This window comes from Mirounga angustirostris, unplaced genomic scaffold (assembly GCF_029215605.1).
Source record: "Mirounga angustirostris isolate CCGP_5_RB_7025 unplaced genomic scaffold, mMirAng1.0.hap1 SCAF_5, whole genome shotgun sequence".
In the NCBI taxonomy this organism is placed as follows: Eukaryota; Metazoa; Chordata; class Mammalia; order Carnivora; family Phocidae; genus Mirounga; species Mirounga angustirostris.
Window position 1 is genome coordinate 175,771,237 of NW_026991713.1, and position 16,764 is coordinate 175,788,000.

The window sequence follows — 16,764 nt, forward strand, 5'->3', positions numbered from 1 at the left end:
ACCTCGGGAAAGTCACAATGGGACCATCCCCATTGCTGTGGTCTTGGGGAACCTCAGTGCCCCCAAAGCCCGTCCGTGCACCTGTTCCTCCTCCTGCCTCCCTCTTCCCATTTCTGGCCTCTCCCCTACGCACTCATTTCATGCCCTTGCACCTGCCCAGCCAAAGCCAGCCAGGGATCCCTGGCCACCCATCTTCTTACCTGATTCCAGGCAGCTCCGGTGGAAAAAAAATGAAGCCACAGCCTGGCCGGGATCAGACTTCCCCCAGACCCTCATCACACGCCCCGCCTTCCTGCTCGCTTCTCTGGCCAGCCCTTTCTACAGCTGCCGCCTCAGAATTTGCCAGGACGGCCACATCCAGTCCTACCTCTTACACTCTTGCCCCGCTGTTGTCCTTGCCCCGTACACTCTCTCTGTTTCCTGGCTACACTGGGCTCGACCTTCAGCACCCAACGCTGGCCTTCCTTCAGTTCAATCCCACAAGCTTCAGTAAGACCCTGCTGTCCGTGCCCTTGGGTTCAAAGCTGAAGGCACTGTGGTTCCTGTTCTCAGAGGAGGAAGTGGTGAGAGGCAGTGGGGAGGCTTGGTTGGACTCTGTGTGGGGTCTACACCCTGGGATGATTCCCTAGTGCCTGTGGGTGTCTCCTGCGAGGCTGGAAGCTCTCTGAGGGCTAGTCTGTAGCTTGGCTGGGAGCCACAGTGACCGGTCAGGGTTTGACACAGGGGAGGGATCAGTGACTCAGTAAACAGAGGGCCCACCAGCAGCACAGCCATACTTCCCAGTAATGGCACAGTTAATATCCTGGTGGACTCCCCTGTCCATGGCAGAGGATCCGGGGGGCTCAGAGGAGATCTGTAACTTTCCAGGGTGACACAGCTTGGACAGAAGGCCAGCCTCTGAGCCTCGGCACTGTGGCAGGACTCTGCCGAGGGCCTCTGAAGTTCTGGTGTCTAGTGAGACCTCCCTGGCCGCATCCCAATGTTCCCTTCCATGTTCTCTGTACCAGGAGCCAGTGCCAAGGGCATGGTGGGGAAGAGGGAGGAAGACGGGAACAATGGTTCTGCAGCCAGCTGAAATACAACCCCTCTGAGGTCATCCAGTGGCCCCCAATCGGTTTCCCTGACCTCTATGGGTAGGATTAATAAGACCAGGCAGGCAGAATAAGCTGCCTGGTAGGAGGGAAGAGATGTGGGTCCTCCAGGAGGAGGGTGCATCAGGGTTGCCCCTCAGTGAGCTCTGCTCCAGGTCTGAACGTTCTAGGTGACCAGGAGGCCAAAATGAAAGGCCTGCTCAACTCCTCCAGGAGCATTCTGGCCTGATGCTCATCCTTGTCCACCCACAGCGATTCCCAAAAATCTAGAGCCTCAGCCTCATTCCCCAAATGGTCACTCAAGGTCTCTGGAGCCTGACACCTCCATCTGCCTGACCCACACATTCCCCACACCCTCCCAGACCCACCACATGCCTCATGCCCAGGCAAAGGAGGGATGACAAGCCAGAAATTGTCCACCTCACACTTTGGGCTCCAGCCCCAGGCTCCAGAAGGCCCTAGGTCCAACCTGGGCAGGGGCCAGATGACCATTCCAGCTCCACCCTCCAGCAGCAATTAGAAAAGACCTCCCGCCACCCCCCACCCCCGCCCCAGGGTGGTAACCATGGTGAGTCACCAACTGCACAGGTGGGAGAAGATTGGTGGCCTTTTCTCTGCTTGGTGTCCTTGGGACTAAGCCAGAGGCCAAGGCTGCCTTGTGAGGCCAGATGCCCTTCCTGGCCTGTGTTGGCCCTCCATGCAGCTCAGTCTGGCCAGGCACCCCAGCCCGGGTCTGCTCTGAAACCACTAACCCAGGAGAGCCAGGCACAATGGGGCCTCGTGGACCACTGTGGCAGATCACTGCTCCTCTGACCCTGACAGCATGGCTGCCCCAGGACTCCCAGGTCCCCGCCACGCCAACAGGCTTCTCTGAGACCACAGGACGCTTCCCTGGCCACACAATGACGTTCCAGTCAGTCAGTTCTGTTCCCTCTGCCTGGTGGGGTCAGGCGTAAATCCGTGTCCAGATTCCTCCTAGGGGCTGCCCTAGGGTCCTCTCTCTCTACCACATTCCCTGTCTCAGCTCTCTGGCCAGTTCCCTCGACCTGCCCAATTGTAGGAAGGAAAGAGAGCTTTTCAGTCCCAGCCCTTGGTCCCCCCTCCGATCCCCATCCCGACCCCCAGGGGCGCGTGCAGGTTCCAGGCATCCAACGCGGGGAACTCGCCCCCTTATGCCGGGTGGGTGTCCACCTCAGTGCCCCAGCCCCACCCCTTCTCAGGCCGCCCGAGGCGGGTCCGCCGCGCCTAGGGCGCACAGTTCCCGGGGGCGCGGGGCGCGGTAAGGAAACTACCGAAAGTGCCGAGAGAAGCCCTGGTCCTTCCCCATCTGGCCGGCGACGGCGGCGTGGCAGGTGCCGACAGGCAGGGGTGGCTGAGCCCGCGAGCAGAGCGAGGGCGCCGCGACTCCACGAGTCACTGCCGGGCGAGCGCACTCGCCCCCTCCCGAGCCCTCCCGGCCCGCGGCCCGGCGCCCGCCCCCTCCGGTGGCCCCGCCCCGCCCCGCCCCGCCCCCACGGGGGACCCTACAGCTAGCTCCGGGGGAACTGGGGGCGGTTCAGAGCTGTCGACGCTGCTTCCTCTCCGCTCGCTCCATCAGTCCCTCCCCAGGTGTCTCGCCTCCTACCTCGGGCCGGGGCGCCCAGGTCCCCTGCACCGTGGCGAGTCCCGGCCCCTGGCTGCAGCGAGACTGAACCCCAAGGTTCGGAAGGAGCCCCGACTTTCTTTTGTGGAGCATGGGAAGGCTTTCCGGAGGGCGTGGCCTTTGCGCTAGGTTTCAGGGAGTGGGTCAGCGAGGGGAAGCCCCCCTCACCTACCCGGGGGAAGCGCTAATCAAGAAGCGGTTTGTGAGGGAGGCCTTGAATGCCATTGCTACTGCCAGCCGCTGAGACTGAATTCAATGGGGGGGGGGGTCTAAGGATTTAAGGAGAGGAGGAGGGACCCCAGAGGTTTTGGTGCACCAGGGGAGTGCTTGAGGCTTGGAGGGGAAGAGGGAAGGGTTTGGGGTGGGACGCGTGGTGAGATTCTGGAATCAGAGGAAAGGAGATCTCGTATATGATCTGGTGAATGAGTAGAAATGAGGAGGGGCAGCCGGGCTGGGGCAACTCCCAAGTGGGGGGGTGGACGGAGGGCCTCCTACTGGGAGAGAGGGAGCTAAGGGGAGAAGAGGGGGATGACAAGAAAGGGAGTTTGGACCCTTCCTCTGGCTCTGGGGCTGCTACTCCCGGAAGCCAGAGCAGGAGTAGACCCCAGGAAACCCACTGTGTTGTCATTTTCTCCCTGATCCTGTCCCGCTTGCCTGCAGGAAAGGGCACATAGATACCGGGAGCCAGCCCAGGACTTCCTGGGGGGGACATCAGCACAAGGCCAACCAGGAGTTGGCCATTACCCAGACAGACAGGAGCTGCAGAGACAGAAAACCCTGGGACCCTCCCTCTGTCCCAGTCACTGGGAGAAAGGGACATCTTACGTGGTTCTGCCTATAGGTTCCTGCAGCCGGTCAGACCTGGTGCTCGGTTCAGACCACGCTGCCCAACACACCTCAGCCCCGCGTTCCTGGCCCAGTAAGACCACCACCCTCCCATGATCAGCCAAGGCTGCTTTTCTCCCCTGCAGCAACAGCAAGCCGGAACCAGAACGCATGCCGCATCCTCCCAGGCCTGTCCTCAGCCCCGCCAGGGAGAGAAATGCCTGAAAACCTCTACAGTGATACGGCTCCCTGACATCTGCAAGGCCACAGCCGTCCCATCATGACAGAGCCACTTTGGGTACTTTGGTTCTGGGTGTGACGGCCCAGCATCCAGAACCAGGCCAGCCCAAAGGCTACGAAAACTGTCCACCTCACTGTGGGCAGAGGAGGAGTGAGCATGGAGCAAATGCTCATGCCTGCATCCGGACAGAGGCAGAAGTGCACATCCTGCCTTGGGGCCCGGTGTCCTTGTCATCCCCTATCCCTGTCCCTGTCTGTCCGCACTGCATGGCACCCCTCTGTCCCAGCGCCCCAGCACACAGGGAAGCCATCAGAAGGGGAGAGCAGCTGGTGCATCAGATAGCCCAAGACAACGGGGGGGGGGGGGGGCGGGCGGGTTGGGGTCAAGCAACAGATGGAGTTTGCTGAAGTGCCCGCCCCCGCAAGAGGGTGCTACCAAAGGCAGATCACTCTGGGGCGGAAGCTCTCAGTTGGGGATTTTGCCCCGCAGGGGACATTTGGCACTAGCTGGAGACAGTTTTGATGGTCACAAAATGACAATAGGGATGGGGAGTGTGCTACCGGCCTCTAGTGGGTGGAGGCCAGAGACGCTGCTAAACATCCTACAACACACAGGCCAACTCCCAACCACAGAGGATTCTCGGGCCCCAAGTGTCAAAGTGCCATGGCTGAGAAACCTGCTCTAGGGAGAAAGACACCTTCCGTAGGGGAAGCCCACACTAACTGAGCACATACCATGTCCCACGGTTTCATAGAGTTCTCCCGATCACTTTGTATTATGGTGTCTCCGACACTGGTCCCTAAAGCAGAGGAGGATGGAGGGGGTACAGGTGTTCCCTCGCACCCTCCCCCCCATTCTCAGCTAATCTCTTTTCTGTGTCCTGTTGGCAGGGTCCATTTCTGTGACTGCCTACCGAGCACTCTGCTGGGAACACGTAAGGATGACCCACCCCGTTTTACAGACAGACTGTAGAGGTCAATGAACCTGCTCAAGGTTGCACAGCCCGTGAGTGGACTTGGGGGTCTGACCAAGGTCTTTGGGGATTCCAGACCCCAGCTTCCTCCAGCACTGTCCCTGCGCTTCCTTCTCCTCCCACCCGCTGGCTCCTCCCTCTCTTTCCAGATTTCCTGAAACACCCAAGACCACACAGCTGCCTTTGCTTTCCTGCTCCCTCCTAACCACGTCACACTTCCCAAGCTGCCTGGCCTGGCCTGTCCTAATTAGAAAGTCATTTTGTCACTTCATCAAACTCGGATCCCTTTGGGGATAGACCCAAATTAAGCTCTGAGCTGCAGGGTGAACTGCTGTCATAGAGGAAGATGAGACCCTTTGCTTCCATTACCACCACTGACCCAAATCTTACGCTCACAGCAGCACTGTCCAAGAGAACTTTCTTCGATGATGAACACGTTCTAAAGGTGCACCGTCCTGCACTGTGGCCACGAGTCATATGTGGCTAGTGAGACTGAGAAGCTGAATTTCAAATCTGATTTAGTAGTCATTAAATTTAATCTTAAAAAGCCACATGTGGCTACCGTGCTTCATGGTCTCACTGCTTCTTTCTCCCCGAGCCTTCTGATTTGGCCACTGGGACCACCTCTCAGAGGCCACACAGTGACTTGGGTGGGTTCCAGCCTCTGCCAAGCTCACACACACACACACACGTGCACACGCATGCACACACATGCACACACACAGCTCCACTCACTGTTTGCGCTCACTCTCATGTAAACCCTGTCTCTCAGTGGGGTATCCTAAGGCCAAAACTGTCGCTCTTTGTGGCCACCCATCCTAGGCAAGGTGGTTCACAGCCCGGTACTGTCATGTACTCAGTGTTGGGTACAGAGTGGCACCACTCGCCGTGGCAGCGTCCATTTCTGTGGCTAGATGCCTGGCCCCAATGAACTCCTCTTAGGGTCTGTCTCTCCACCCCATAGGACATCCTGCCAGACAGACTCTGAGGGTCACTGAGCCACAGCAGTGGCACCTGCTGCCTCCTCCAGGGAGCCTGCCCCGATTGCCGCCCTGCTAAGTTAGCCCTGGGCTGCTGGCACTCAGCCCTCAGAATCACAGATGACTGTATACCTGTGATTCCTCCCTGCCCCCTGAGAGCTCTCCCCTAGAAAATTCTGCATGGGGATCGCTATTGCAACCCTGGAACCCAGCATGTGGGCCACCAGAGCCTGGGGGTGGGGGTGGGGAGATGGAGGGGAAGGAGGTGGGGTTGGGGTGGCTGAAGCCGCACTGCCAAGGTACCCCTCTCCCTGCAGAGCCCAGCTGGGCGCCGCCCCCCCCTCCAGCATCCTCCCCAATTTTCCTGTCGCACTTGACACACGCTGACAATAGAGGTTGCTGTTTCATCCTCCCCAGCAGTGCCCCGGGGATGCTGCGGGGACCGGGCATCCCCCGGTGTCCAGGGTTCCCGCTTCCCAGGCTCTAAATCCAGCACGCCCAAGGGGGCGCCTCCCCCACCCTGCTCTTCCTGACCCGCTGCCGGCGGTCGCTTGGGGACGAACTGCAGACGGGAAAGCAGGCGTGGGGAGGCAGACAGGCTGTCCTGGGAGGCAGAGGCGACACAGACCGAAGCCAGGGCAGCTCCGAAGGGAGATAAGGAGAATCAAGAGGGCCTCCAGCTGAGTCCGGCTGCTAGCAGCCTTGCGACACACGCATGCCAACTTCCCAGGGGACAGCCAGCCGCCCGCGCCCCTGGCCCAGCCCTGGTAGAGATGGGTGGGGTGGGGGGCTGTCCATCCATCACGCGCCTCCCCCCCCCCCCCGGGGAGCCCTCAGCACCAGCACATCATCTCCACTGCAAATTAGGCTGTAGGAATAACTTTTTTTTCCTCTCTGGATTTTCGTAGCAAGGGGCAGGCCCCTAACTCACCCCAGGCAGCTCATGGTGGCCTCTTTCGGTGGCCTTCTGTGCTCAGCTGCAGAGCCAAGCAGCTGCGCCCGCCCGGACTTTGGGCGTGGGGGGGTGGTGGTGGCCAGCCCCGTCCCTGACATTGGCCAGGCCCAGAGGGAGGGGCAGGCTGCGGGGTGAATGGCAGCAAGGGGAGGGGGCAGGCTGAGCCCAGGAAGGGGGGGGGGAGGAGTCTCAGGCCCTGGAGGCACGGTGAGGAGAGAAAGGCACCCCCACCCAGGATCCTGACAGGGAAGGCCTCACTCAGGCCCAGTGAGGGCCTGATCAAAGCTGTGCCGTGCAGGGCCGTGATGCCCCGGCAGGAAAGTGGGTGGGTGTGGGGGGGGCTTGGGAGATTCAGGGGCCACTCCAAGTGTCAACTCACCAGGAATTTTTTTTCCTAAAGGATAAACTTACAGGGTCCAAAGCTGAGCAGAAGAACAGAAAGTGCACAGCTGGTGGGTTCACAGTCCTGTGACAGCCACTCATTAGCTGTGTGACTTTTGGGCCAGCCTCTTAACCTCTCTGAGCCTCAGTTTGCTTCCGGGAAATGGGGATAATAATAGCACCGAGATGATCCAGCCAGAGAGTGTTCCTCTAGGGCCCTGGCGATGCCAGCACACAACTGGCATCATCAAAGGGTGGAGAGCACACCCTGTTTCTAGCATGGGGATGTCCTTTCCGCAGGAGGTGGGTCCTCTCTGCAGCATGTCCCAGCCCAGCATCTAGCAGCCCTTCTGTCGGTATTGGGGCCCCGTCCGGTAGCAGGATGCGCAATGCCGGGGGTGGTGGTGGGAGAGTGGGCACCACCGAGCGAGACACACCCTGCCTGCCCCTCCCTCCGCGCAACCGAGGTACCTGAGGTTGTCCAGGAGTGGTGTGCGGGCCTCACGGGGCAGCTCCAGGGTGAGCGCCCACACCAGGTCATCTACCCGCTGCTCGGCCGCAAACTGCTTCAGGGCGGCAAACACCCGTTCCTTGGCAGTCGGCTGGTCCCCCAAGATCTCATCCACCTGCGCAGAAGGGTTTGGTGAATGACCACAGGGGACCAGAGCAGAACACTGTTCACTTCCTTCCCTTCCGCCCTCAGTTTACCTCCATGGGACAGCTGACATGGGAGCACTGCCTGAGCTCTGTGGTGAGCTCTCTACCCAAATCACATTACCCACCTCCTAACAGACAGACAAGAGGACATGGCTAATATCTTCATTTACATCTAAGCACACAGAGGCTGGTGTAGGTGGAGTGACCTGCCCAAGGCCACAGGGTCAGGACTCAAATTCAGAGACAGCTCTTCTACTGAGTATTATAAGGATCAAAGGAATCAATACAAGAGCTTTACAATGTGCCAGGCGCTCAGTAATTGCTAGTTACTATTATTATAACACTATACTCCTTTCCACCACACTGTGCGCTGAGAGATCCCACCGAGAACATTCTGGCTCCACCGAAAAGCCCTGGAGTGTGTGCCTAGCCCTGAATTCGGACTCCCTCAGGGCTTCCTTGGGACTTCTGTTTTCTTCTGCTGTGTGTACCAACCAGCTGATACCAATCAAAGTACATCTACTCAGAGGAGTCCATGCCTCCTTGGAAAGGGACATGCAAGTAGGCACCATGTTTCTGGAGGCCAGCCTTGGTAAGTGCGTCCAGAGCCTGAAAATGCACCCATCACCTTACCCAATGATCTAGAAATGTATCCTAGAGATGTCCTGAAAGACAGGATGACGCGCAATGATATTTGAGTGAAGAGGCTCACCTCTGTGTTGTTTATAATACGGAGACATTGGAAGCAATAGAGATATCTGATAATATGGAATAAATCGTTTTAGCACATCCATTTGGGGGATATTTGTAGTCCTGGCTATTCAGCTAAGAAAGAAGGAAACCCCAGGCTACGTGGGAGGAAGGATCCTGGCAGTTATGTGGAAGCCTTGGGCAGTTGGAGGCTCTGGTCCAGAGTTTTGGCTCTTGAAAAAATGATGCAGAGATGCGGGGACAGCAGAGCTTGTTGAGGGTGGTGGCCAAGCCCCACAGTGCACCCTGAGCAGACTCTTCCTGACAGGGTGATGAAGGACAGCTGGGCTCCAGGTCCTGTCCTGGTTCTAAGGCTGGATCTCCAGCGCGGATTCTGCAAACTGTTCCTCCCACAAATCCCTTTCCTGACTAAGTTAGCAGAGTCAATGTCTGTTGTTTGAGAGCCAAGTTCACTTGATACTCTGTGGTACCAGATAGCGTTGATTCTGGGGTGAGCATTTTTCATATTCTAAAATCTCTGAAATCATGATGTATCTTATGGCTAGCTGCCATGCATATGGATGTGGTCGTAGGTGTTCATATTGTTACTTACACTGACTTATGTGCATTGCTGGTACTAAATATGTTCATATAAGTCTAAAGTCCTTTTCTAATAACTACTAAATTAACTGACAAGTAGGTGATAAGGAAGTATGTGTCATGGGTTTATTGCCAGGGGTATTTCTCTTTTTGTGATAAAAAAATGGGATGTCTTTCAATTGACAATGTTTTCAATTTGATGCAATGTGGTACTTTTTGGCCAGAAAGAATGATGCTGTAGATACTTATTGAAAACAATGAGGGGCTGAGGCCCCCGGGTGGCTCAGTCATTAAGCATCTGCCTTCAGCTCAGGTCATGATCCCAGGGTCCTAGGATCGAGTCCTGCATCAGGCTCCCTGCTCAGAGGGGAGTCTGCTTCTCCCTCTGCCTGTCTCCAACCCCTCCGCCGACTTGTGCTCTCTGTCTCTTGCTCACTCTCTTTCACTCAAATAAATAAATAAAATCTTAAAAAAACAAAACAAAACCCATGAGAAGCACCTGAGTGGCTCAGTTGGTTGAGTGTCCAACTCTTGATTTCAGCTCAGGTCATAATCTTGGGGTCCTGGGATTGAGCCCTGCGCTGGCCTCCATGCTCAGCGAGGAGTCTGCTTGAGGATTCCCTCCCTCTGCCCCTCCCCCTGCTCTCTCTCTAAAATAAATAAATCTTAAATAAAAAATAAAACCATGAAATGGAGAGTGATGGCCAAGGGTATGGGCGTTCTTTTTGGGGTGACTAGCGTGTTCTGAAATTGATCATGGTGATGGTTGCACAAATCTGTGAATATACCCAAAACCACTGGATTGTACACTTTAAATGAGTAGATGGTATGATATGCGAATCTATCTCAATAAAGCTGTTATAAGATATACAGAAAAATGTGATAAACAGGCAAGTGAGAAAAACAGTTTACAAATGGAATACACAGTGTTATATTTGTAGACATATATGATTACACATATATCTAGGAATTAGAAATATGCACTAAGTTTTATAGTAATTTGGAGTTTTTTAAAATAAGTCAATGGTTTCCATCTTTTCTATAGTGAGCTTATATGGGGGCGCCTGGGTGACTCAGTTGGTTAAGCGACTGCCTTTGGCTCAGGTCATGATCCTGGAGTCCCGGAATCGAGTCCCGCATTGGGCTCCCTGCTCAGCGAGGAGCCTGCTTCTCCCTCTGACCCTCCCCCCTCTCATGTACTCTCTCTCATTCTCACTCTCTCAAATAAATAAATAAATCTTTAAAAAAATATATAGTGAGCTTATATGACTTATACAGTCAGGAAAAGGAAGGCATGTTATCACTGTTCCTTTTTTTCCCCTTTATTTTTTACTGTGGTAAAAATGCACATAACAGGGGCACCTGGGTGGCTCAGTCATTAAGCGTCTGCCTTCGGCTCAGGTCATGATCCCAGGGTCCTGGGATCGAGCCCCGCATCGGGTTCCCTGCTCTGCGGGAAGCCTGCTTCTCTCTCTCCCACTCCCCCTGCTTGTGTTCCCTCTCTCGCTGTGTCTCTCTCTGTCAAATAAATAAATAAAATCTTTTTAAAAAAATGCACATAACATACAACTACCATTGTAACCATTTTAATGTGTACAATTCAGTGGCATTAAGTACCTGCCACGGTGTGGTGTAATCATCACCACCGTCCAGTTCCAGAACAGTTTCATACTCCCCCAAATGGAAACTCTGTGCCCACGAAGTACTCACTCCCCACTCTCCTCTTCCCCAGCCCCTGGTAACCACTAATCTGTTTTCTGTCTCCATGGGTTTGCTTCTACTGGATACTTCTTGTGAGTGGAATCATAACAGTATGCGGCTTTTGTGTCTGAAATGGTTAGTTTTTGTTTATGCAGCAGTTAAGCATTGTCTGTCCGTACTCCATGAGAGCCCTCCCTTGATAGTCAGGGGTTCTGGGGTGTAGCTGGACACCGATGCCCTGAGCTGACCCTGAAGCGCAGGTGGGAGGCTGGGCAACGGAGTGAGTGTGTGGGTTTGCCGTGCCTCTCTCTCAGGGGAGGGTGGGCGCAATCTCAGCCAGAGCTAGGGCTGTTCGTACCACATTCATCACCTTCCATCCACCCCCAACGTCCACAGACAGCATCCTTCCCCACCACCCTCTGCTGTCAGAGGATGAAGAGCTTCTGCCTTCCTGACCAAGGCTGGCCCTCCAGTCCACAGACACCCCACTGCCCCACCCGTCCCCACCTTCTCTTCCTCCACCTACTTGCCACTCGGCTCTCAGCTCGCGAAAGTCACCTCCTCAGGGAGCCTTCCTGACCACTGTGGCCAAGCGGCCCCCATCTCTCTCTCTCATCTCCCTGTTTATTTCTTCACTTCCTTGATCATGATCCCCAGATAGCTTGTTTATACATTTGTACACTTCCTCGCTGGCTTTTCCCCATAGGGACGCCCGCTGCATGGGAGTAGGTTCCCTGCCTGTCCTCATCACAGCTGTCTCCCAGGGCCCCTGGGCATCACAGGTCCAATCATCAGTGATGGCAAAACACATGGATTTCAGTGTCTCTACTACCTCCTTCCCTTCAGCTTATATAAATGTTCGAGTCTCTCCCAACCTATAAATACATGAGTACATAAAGTCCTTCTTACCCTGCAACCCGAGCATCCTCTTATTTTTCCTGGCCCAAAGCTGTCTACATTTGCTATTTCTATCCAGTTGCCCTGACCCACTGCAGGGCGCCCCCTAGTGGCAGCGCTCCATGGCAACTCTGGGCAAGGACCCCAAATGGTGACTTCTGGACCTCGATCTTCAGCCCAGAGCTTGCCCCAGAGCTTCAGAACTGCATGTCCAACTCCTTCCTAGATAGTTGCACAAGGGGGTTAAGGCCGGCTTTCCAGAGGCGGTGACAGAAGCAGGGGCCTTCAGGGGCCTCATGTCTGAGTCCTAGCACGTGCACCCCACAAAGTCTGTTGCTGTCTGTCTCCTCCATCTGACATGACCTGCCGTGAGGGCCTGAGACCCAGACCTGAGGTCTTGCTCCCGCCCAGCCCCAAGCACAGGGCTTGGCACATAGTAGGCCCTCAGTGAATGTTCATGGAGCTGAACCCAAGAGCCACAGATGGCCGGCTGTCCTCTCGCTGCATTTCCTGCTGACCTCAGTTTCCCTGGCGGTGAGTAGGGCAGGCCTCAGCACCAGCGCCCCCACCTCATGCACCCACTGTGCTGAGGAAGGTTAGTGGTTTTGCGATCAAAGTCAGCGGCAGCCTCAATTCAAAGGAGAACGTGGCTAGCTGGAAAGACTTTTACGTAAGAAAGAAGAAAAAATAGTTCCTCCCCCCTGGGTCCTGTGCCACAGTGTGGTTTTGGTGTCAACCTACATCTAAGCGTGAGGCACCATCACGGGACACTAATGGATTTTCTCTTAAATATCAGACTCTTCAAGGAGAAAAAACTGGGGCAGGGAGAGCGCCGGTGAGAACCCGGGAGCTAATTGTCAGAAAGCCCTTGCTTGTCCTGAGGCAGTCTCTTCTGGGGATTTGCTCTCGGTTTTTGGAGGTGCTTGGTGAGCTCAAACCAGAACCCACCGCTCCCACTCCCCCTTGTCAGAACACACACCCTGGCTGGCCTGGGCAGCTGCTCACCACCCTGGCCCTGCCTTGCGGCCAGGTCTGCCATCCATCCTGCCCTTCTGGGGGCTCTCACCGTGCCCCCTTCCAACTCTCCAGGGGTCAGATGGAGTCTGGGACAGGCCTTGGGTTCTGTAGCAGGTCATCTGGGATTATAGCAGACATTACCAGTTGCTGCGGTCTGAATGGTGGTGCCCCGCCCCCCCATTCATATGTTGCAAACCTACTGTCCAATATGATGGTATTAGGAGATGGGGCCTTTGGGAGGGGATGAGGTCATGAGAGTGGGGTCCTTGTGAATGGGATCAGTGCCCTTACGAGAGAGAGCCCGGAGAGCTCCCAGCTCCTTCCCTCCCGTGAGGACACGAGAGGTCTGCCACCCAGAAGAGAGTCCTCGCTCCACCATGTTGGCACCCTGATCTTGGACGTCTGGCCTCCAGAGCTGTGGGAAATACATTCCTGTGGTTTCTAAGCCATCCAGTCTGGTATTCTGTTACAGCAGCAGGGACGGACTGAGCCACTCGTGCTCATCAATATTGCTAGCTCCCCTCCCCTCCCTGGGTGCACAGAAGACGGCATTTCCCGGCACCCTTTGGGAGCAGTGGTGTGACTAGTTCTGGCCAATGAGCGCCGGCTGCAGGTGCAGCGCTTTGCTCCCTCTCTGAAGTCCTTAAGGGCTGATGGGCACGTTTCCACGCTCTCTTCCTCCTCTACAGAAACTCCTGAAGCTGTACTTTGAGATGGGGGCGCCTGGCATGTTGAGGCCTCGTGCAGAGGTCAGCCAGCCTGGAGAGCGCCTGAACTTTTAGAGGACTTTGTGCGAATGGAGAATAAACCCGTGGGGTGTGCAAAGGCACCAAGATGTTTGATGTCTGTTATAACAGCAAAGCCTGTTCTGGGGATAGAAAGAAAGCCACATCTTCTGAGGAGCTGGACACTGGTGAGGCCAGAGCTGAGTCGTGTGTGTATGTGTGAGTGACTGCATATACTTGGCTACAGAGGCTGGCCTGCTCCAGGGCCATGGGCTGAAAGGCTCAAGCTGGGGTCCTGCCCAGACAAGGGGTCATGTCAGGGTACATGGTGGAGGTGAAGCTCCTGAGGGGGTTCAGTTTAGAAGGAAGGACTGGACCAAGCTTGGGCACTGGAGAAGGCCAGGTGAATGGAGATCTGATACCTGGGCAGTGGGCTGGGAACCAGTTCTCTAACAGCAGGGCTCCCAGCCCTCTGCCCCCCAAAACATCATGGCCACGCTCTGCCAAGAGAACGAATGAGCAGTGCCCTTTCCATGGAGGACAAGGGAGGGTGTCTGTGAACTCAAGTGTCCCAGTCATCAAACTGAGTTTCCAAGATCTTGGGCTGGGCACCCACATCTGAAGGCCCCGGAGGACAGGTATATGAGGGCGGAGGGCCTGAGGTAGTTACTGCAGTGACACCTTCCAGGGGGCTCCTGTGGACCCACTGGTCAGCCTCTTCCCTGTGTTACATCCAGGTTTCTTGGATTTCTCTGGATTTGTCCAGAAAAGGGCCAGGTTTCTGCAAATCGGGGATTGCTCAGGATCCTGGCCAGAGGACAACTCCATCCTCAGATGTTCTTTTCCAGCTCTGGGTCTCTACCTCTCCTGGTGGCCACCCTTTGCTTCCTGTAGGTGACTCAGACCTTGGACTCCTCTTGTGGCTAAGGATGTTGGCCATTCCAGGATCTGACTCTCAGTCCTCGGGGAAGCCCTAACTTTCCACCTGCCACCCCTCAGGGTCTGTTCCTGCCAAAGTCTGATAGGAAATGCCTTTGGAAGGTCAGGGGGCTTGAACCAGGGCCTCCTGTTGCCAACTAGCCAGCCAGACTACTGTGTAAGGCAGGGCCAGGCCCCAGTTTTGTGGGGGCTTGAAACAAGTATGGCTCTTTAAAGAAAAGAACACTATGTGCTATTGTCTGAATGTTTGTGTTTCTCCCAAATTCATATCTTAAAATCCTAAGCCCCAACGATGATGGTATTAGGAGGTAGGGCCTCAGGGAGGTGCTTTGGTCATGAGGGTGGAGCCCTTATGAATGGGATTAGTGCCCTTTGAAAAGAGACCCCGGAGAGCTTCCTTGCCCCTTCCACCATGTGAGGACACAGTGAGAAGCCCCCAGCTATGGACCAGAAAGTGGCTCTCACCAGACACTGAATCCACTGGCCCTGAGATCCTGGACTTCTTGCCTCCAGAAATGTGAGAAATACACTGCAATAAATGCCTGTTTTTCCTAAGCCTCCCTGTCTCTGGTATGTTGTTACAGCAGCCGCCACAGACTAAGACACTGTTAGTAATACAGGCAATAAGAGGAATGACCCACGGCCACACGACATGGATGAAAGTCACAGCAAAGTGTTGAGCACAAGGAGCTCAGCACCAAAGAGTACATGCTGTGTATTCAGTAATATAAAGTTCACAAACGGGCAAAAGTCATCTATAACGACACAAGTCAAAATAGCAGCTACCGGGGCGCCTGGGTGGCTCAGTTGGTTAAGCAACTGCCTTCGGCTCAGGTCATGATCCTGGAGTCCCGGGATCGAGTCCCGCATCGGGCTCCCTGTTTGGCAGGGAGTCTGCTTCTCCCTCTGACCCTCCCCCTTCTCATGTGCTCTCTCATTCTCTGTCTCTCAAATAAATAAATAAAATCTTAAAAAAAAAAATAGCAGCTACCTCTTCATGGGGTGGACAGACAGAGAAAGGAGCACGCGGGAACTTTCTGGGGTGAAGGAATCATTCTGTTTTCTACACTCTATCTATATTCTGTCCATCTGCATTTTGATCAGGGGGTGATTACAAGGGTGAGGGCATCTGTAAAATCCTGTAAGCTGTACACTTAATGTACTTTTCTGTACAGCTGTGCATCTCAATAAAAGAGAAAAGCAACCCCCACAAAACCACACAGAATCACAAAATTAGGTACAGGGCCTTGAAGCTCGCACGTCATATTTCTGGTAAGTATGTCCCGAGAAGACTCCTCAGCTCCGGGCCCACGCTAGGCCCCAGAAGAGCCTGCCCAGCTGCCGGGGGGACCCTGCCAACCACGCCCCACCCCTCGTTTGTCCTACCTTGCGGCTGAACTCCTGGGCCTTGCACCTGCGCTCCCGGTGCACGGCCTCGGGGCGTTTGCGGCGGGCCAGGCGCAGAAGCTCACGGCCCAGGGAGAGGCCTCGGCCGGGGCGCGGGGGCCGCAGGGCTGGGGTCGCGGAAGCATGGCCGGATGCCGCGCCTGGGTCGTCGCCGTCGGGGCCCGGGAGCACGCCGAGGCTGGGCGGCACGCGCGGGCAGCGCCGGGCCAGGCGCACCAGGCGCTCGCGGCTCAGGCCACCCACGGCCAGCCCCTCCACCTCCAGGATCTGGTCCCCGGGCCGCAGACCCCCGGCGTGTGCGCTGCTCCCTTCTGTCACCTCCAGGACGAAGCAGGGGCCCGAGCCGCCCAGCCGGAAGCCGAAGTCTTCGGGCCAGCCCTGGTTGGTGGCCGGCATGGCAGCGCTGGAAGTGCGGCTGGAGAGAGAGAGAGAGAGAGACCGCACAGCGGTTCATTTTGGCCCTGTCCACCGTGCTGCAGGCCGCTTAAAGACCCAGGAGATGGGCCAGTCTGGGCCTCTGCTCCTCTCTGCCTCTGGGTGGAGGATTAGGTCTTAAGATAGTGGCTCAACTCCAGGATCCAGCTGTGCCTGAAATTCACCAACGTCCATGTGACAAAAGGACTTCTCAGTGACATGAGCTCACAAATTCCCACTGACTTTGGCGGGTATTTGCCTTTTGAATTGTATGACTCTCCTTTTTGACTTCCTTGGGGAAGCATGGTATGGCTGATTTGGAGGTCTCTGAGCTCCTGGGTCTAGGGGAGGGGGTGCCTCTGTCCTCCAAAAGAGGCCAGATCGTGTGGGCTGGTGAGTGGGCGGGAGACACAAAAGTGAACATTAATAAAGGGAGACCTCCTAAAACGGAGTCAGGAGGCCAGAAGGGGGAGCCATACAATTCTCCCTCAATTACAGTGAGGATTATCTATTCCAAAGCCCGACAGAAGAATCATCAAACAGAAAAGAATCATCGATTACAAGTCCAACAGGAAAAGATGTACATTGCCTCTCCTACAAGAAAAGGACCACCCCTGCAACTCAGCCAA

General features: G+C 55.6%; 1 protein-coding gene across 1 annotated transcript in view; it reads right to left on the bottom strand.

The window, feature by feature from the left end:
* GRID2IP (Grid2 interacting protein) overlaps nucleotides 1-16,124 on the bottom strand; it is a 38,055-nt gene extending 21,931 nt beyond the window's left edge. Inside the window, exons 1-2 of the mRNA XM_045875842.2 lie at nucleotides 15,701-16,124; nucleotides 7,560-7,714 (exon numbers count right to left, since the gene is read on the bottom strand). Of these exons, the coding sequence (XP_045731798.2) occupies nucleotides 7,560-7,714; nucleotides 15,701-16,117 (572 nt within the window). The 5' untranslated portion in view covers nucleotides 16,118-16,124. The remainder of the gene's footprint in view (nucleotides 1-7,559; nucleotides 7,715-15,700) is intronic.
* Between the last annotated feature and the right edge of the window lie 640 nt (nucleotides 16,125-16,764).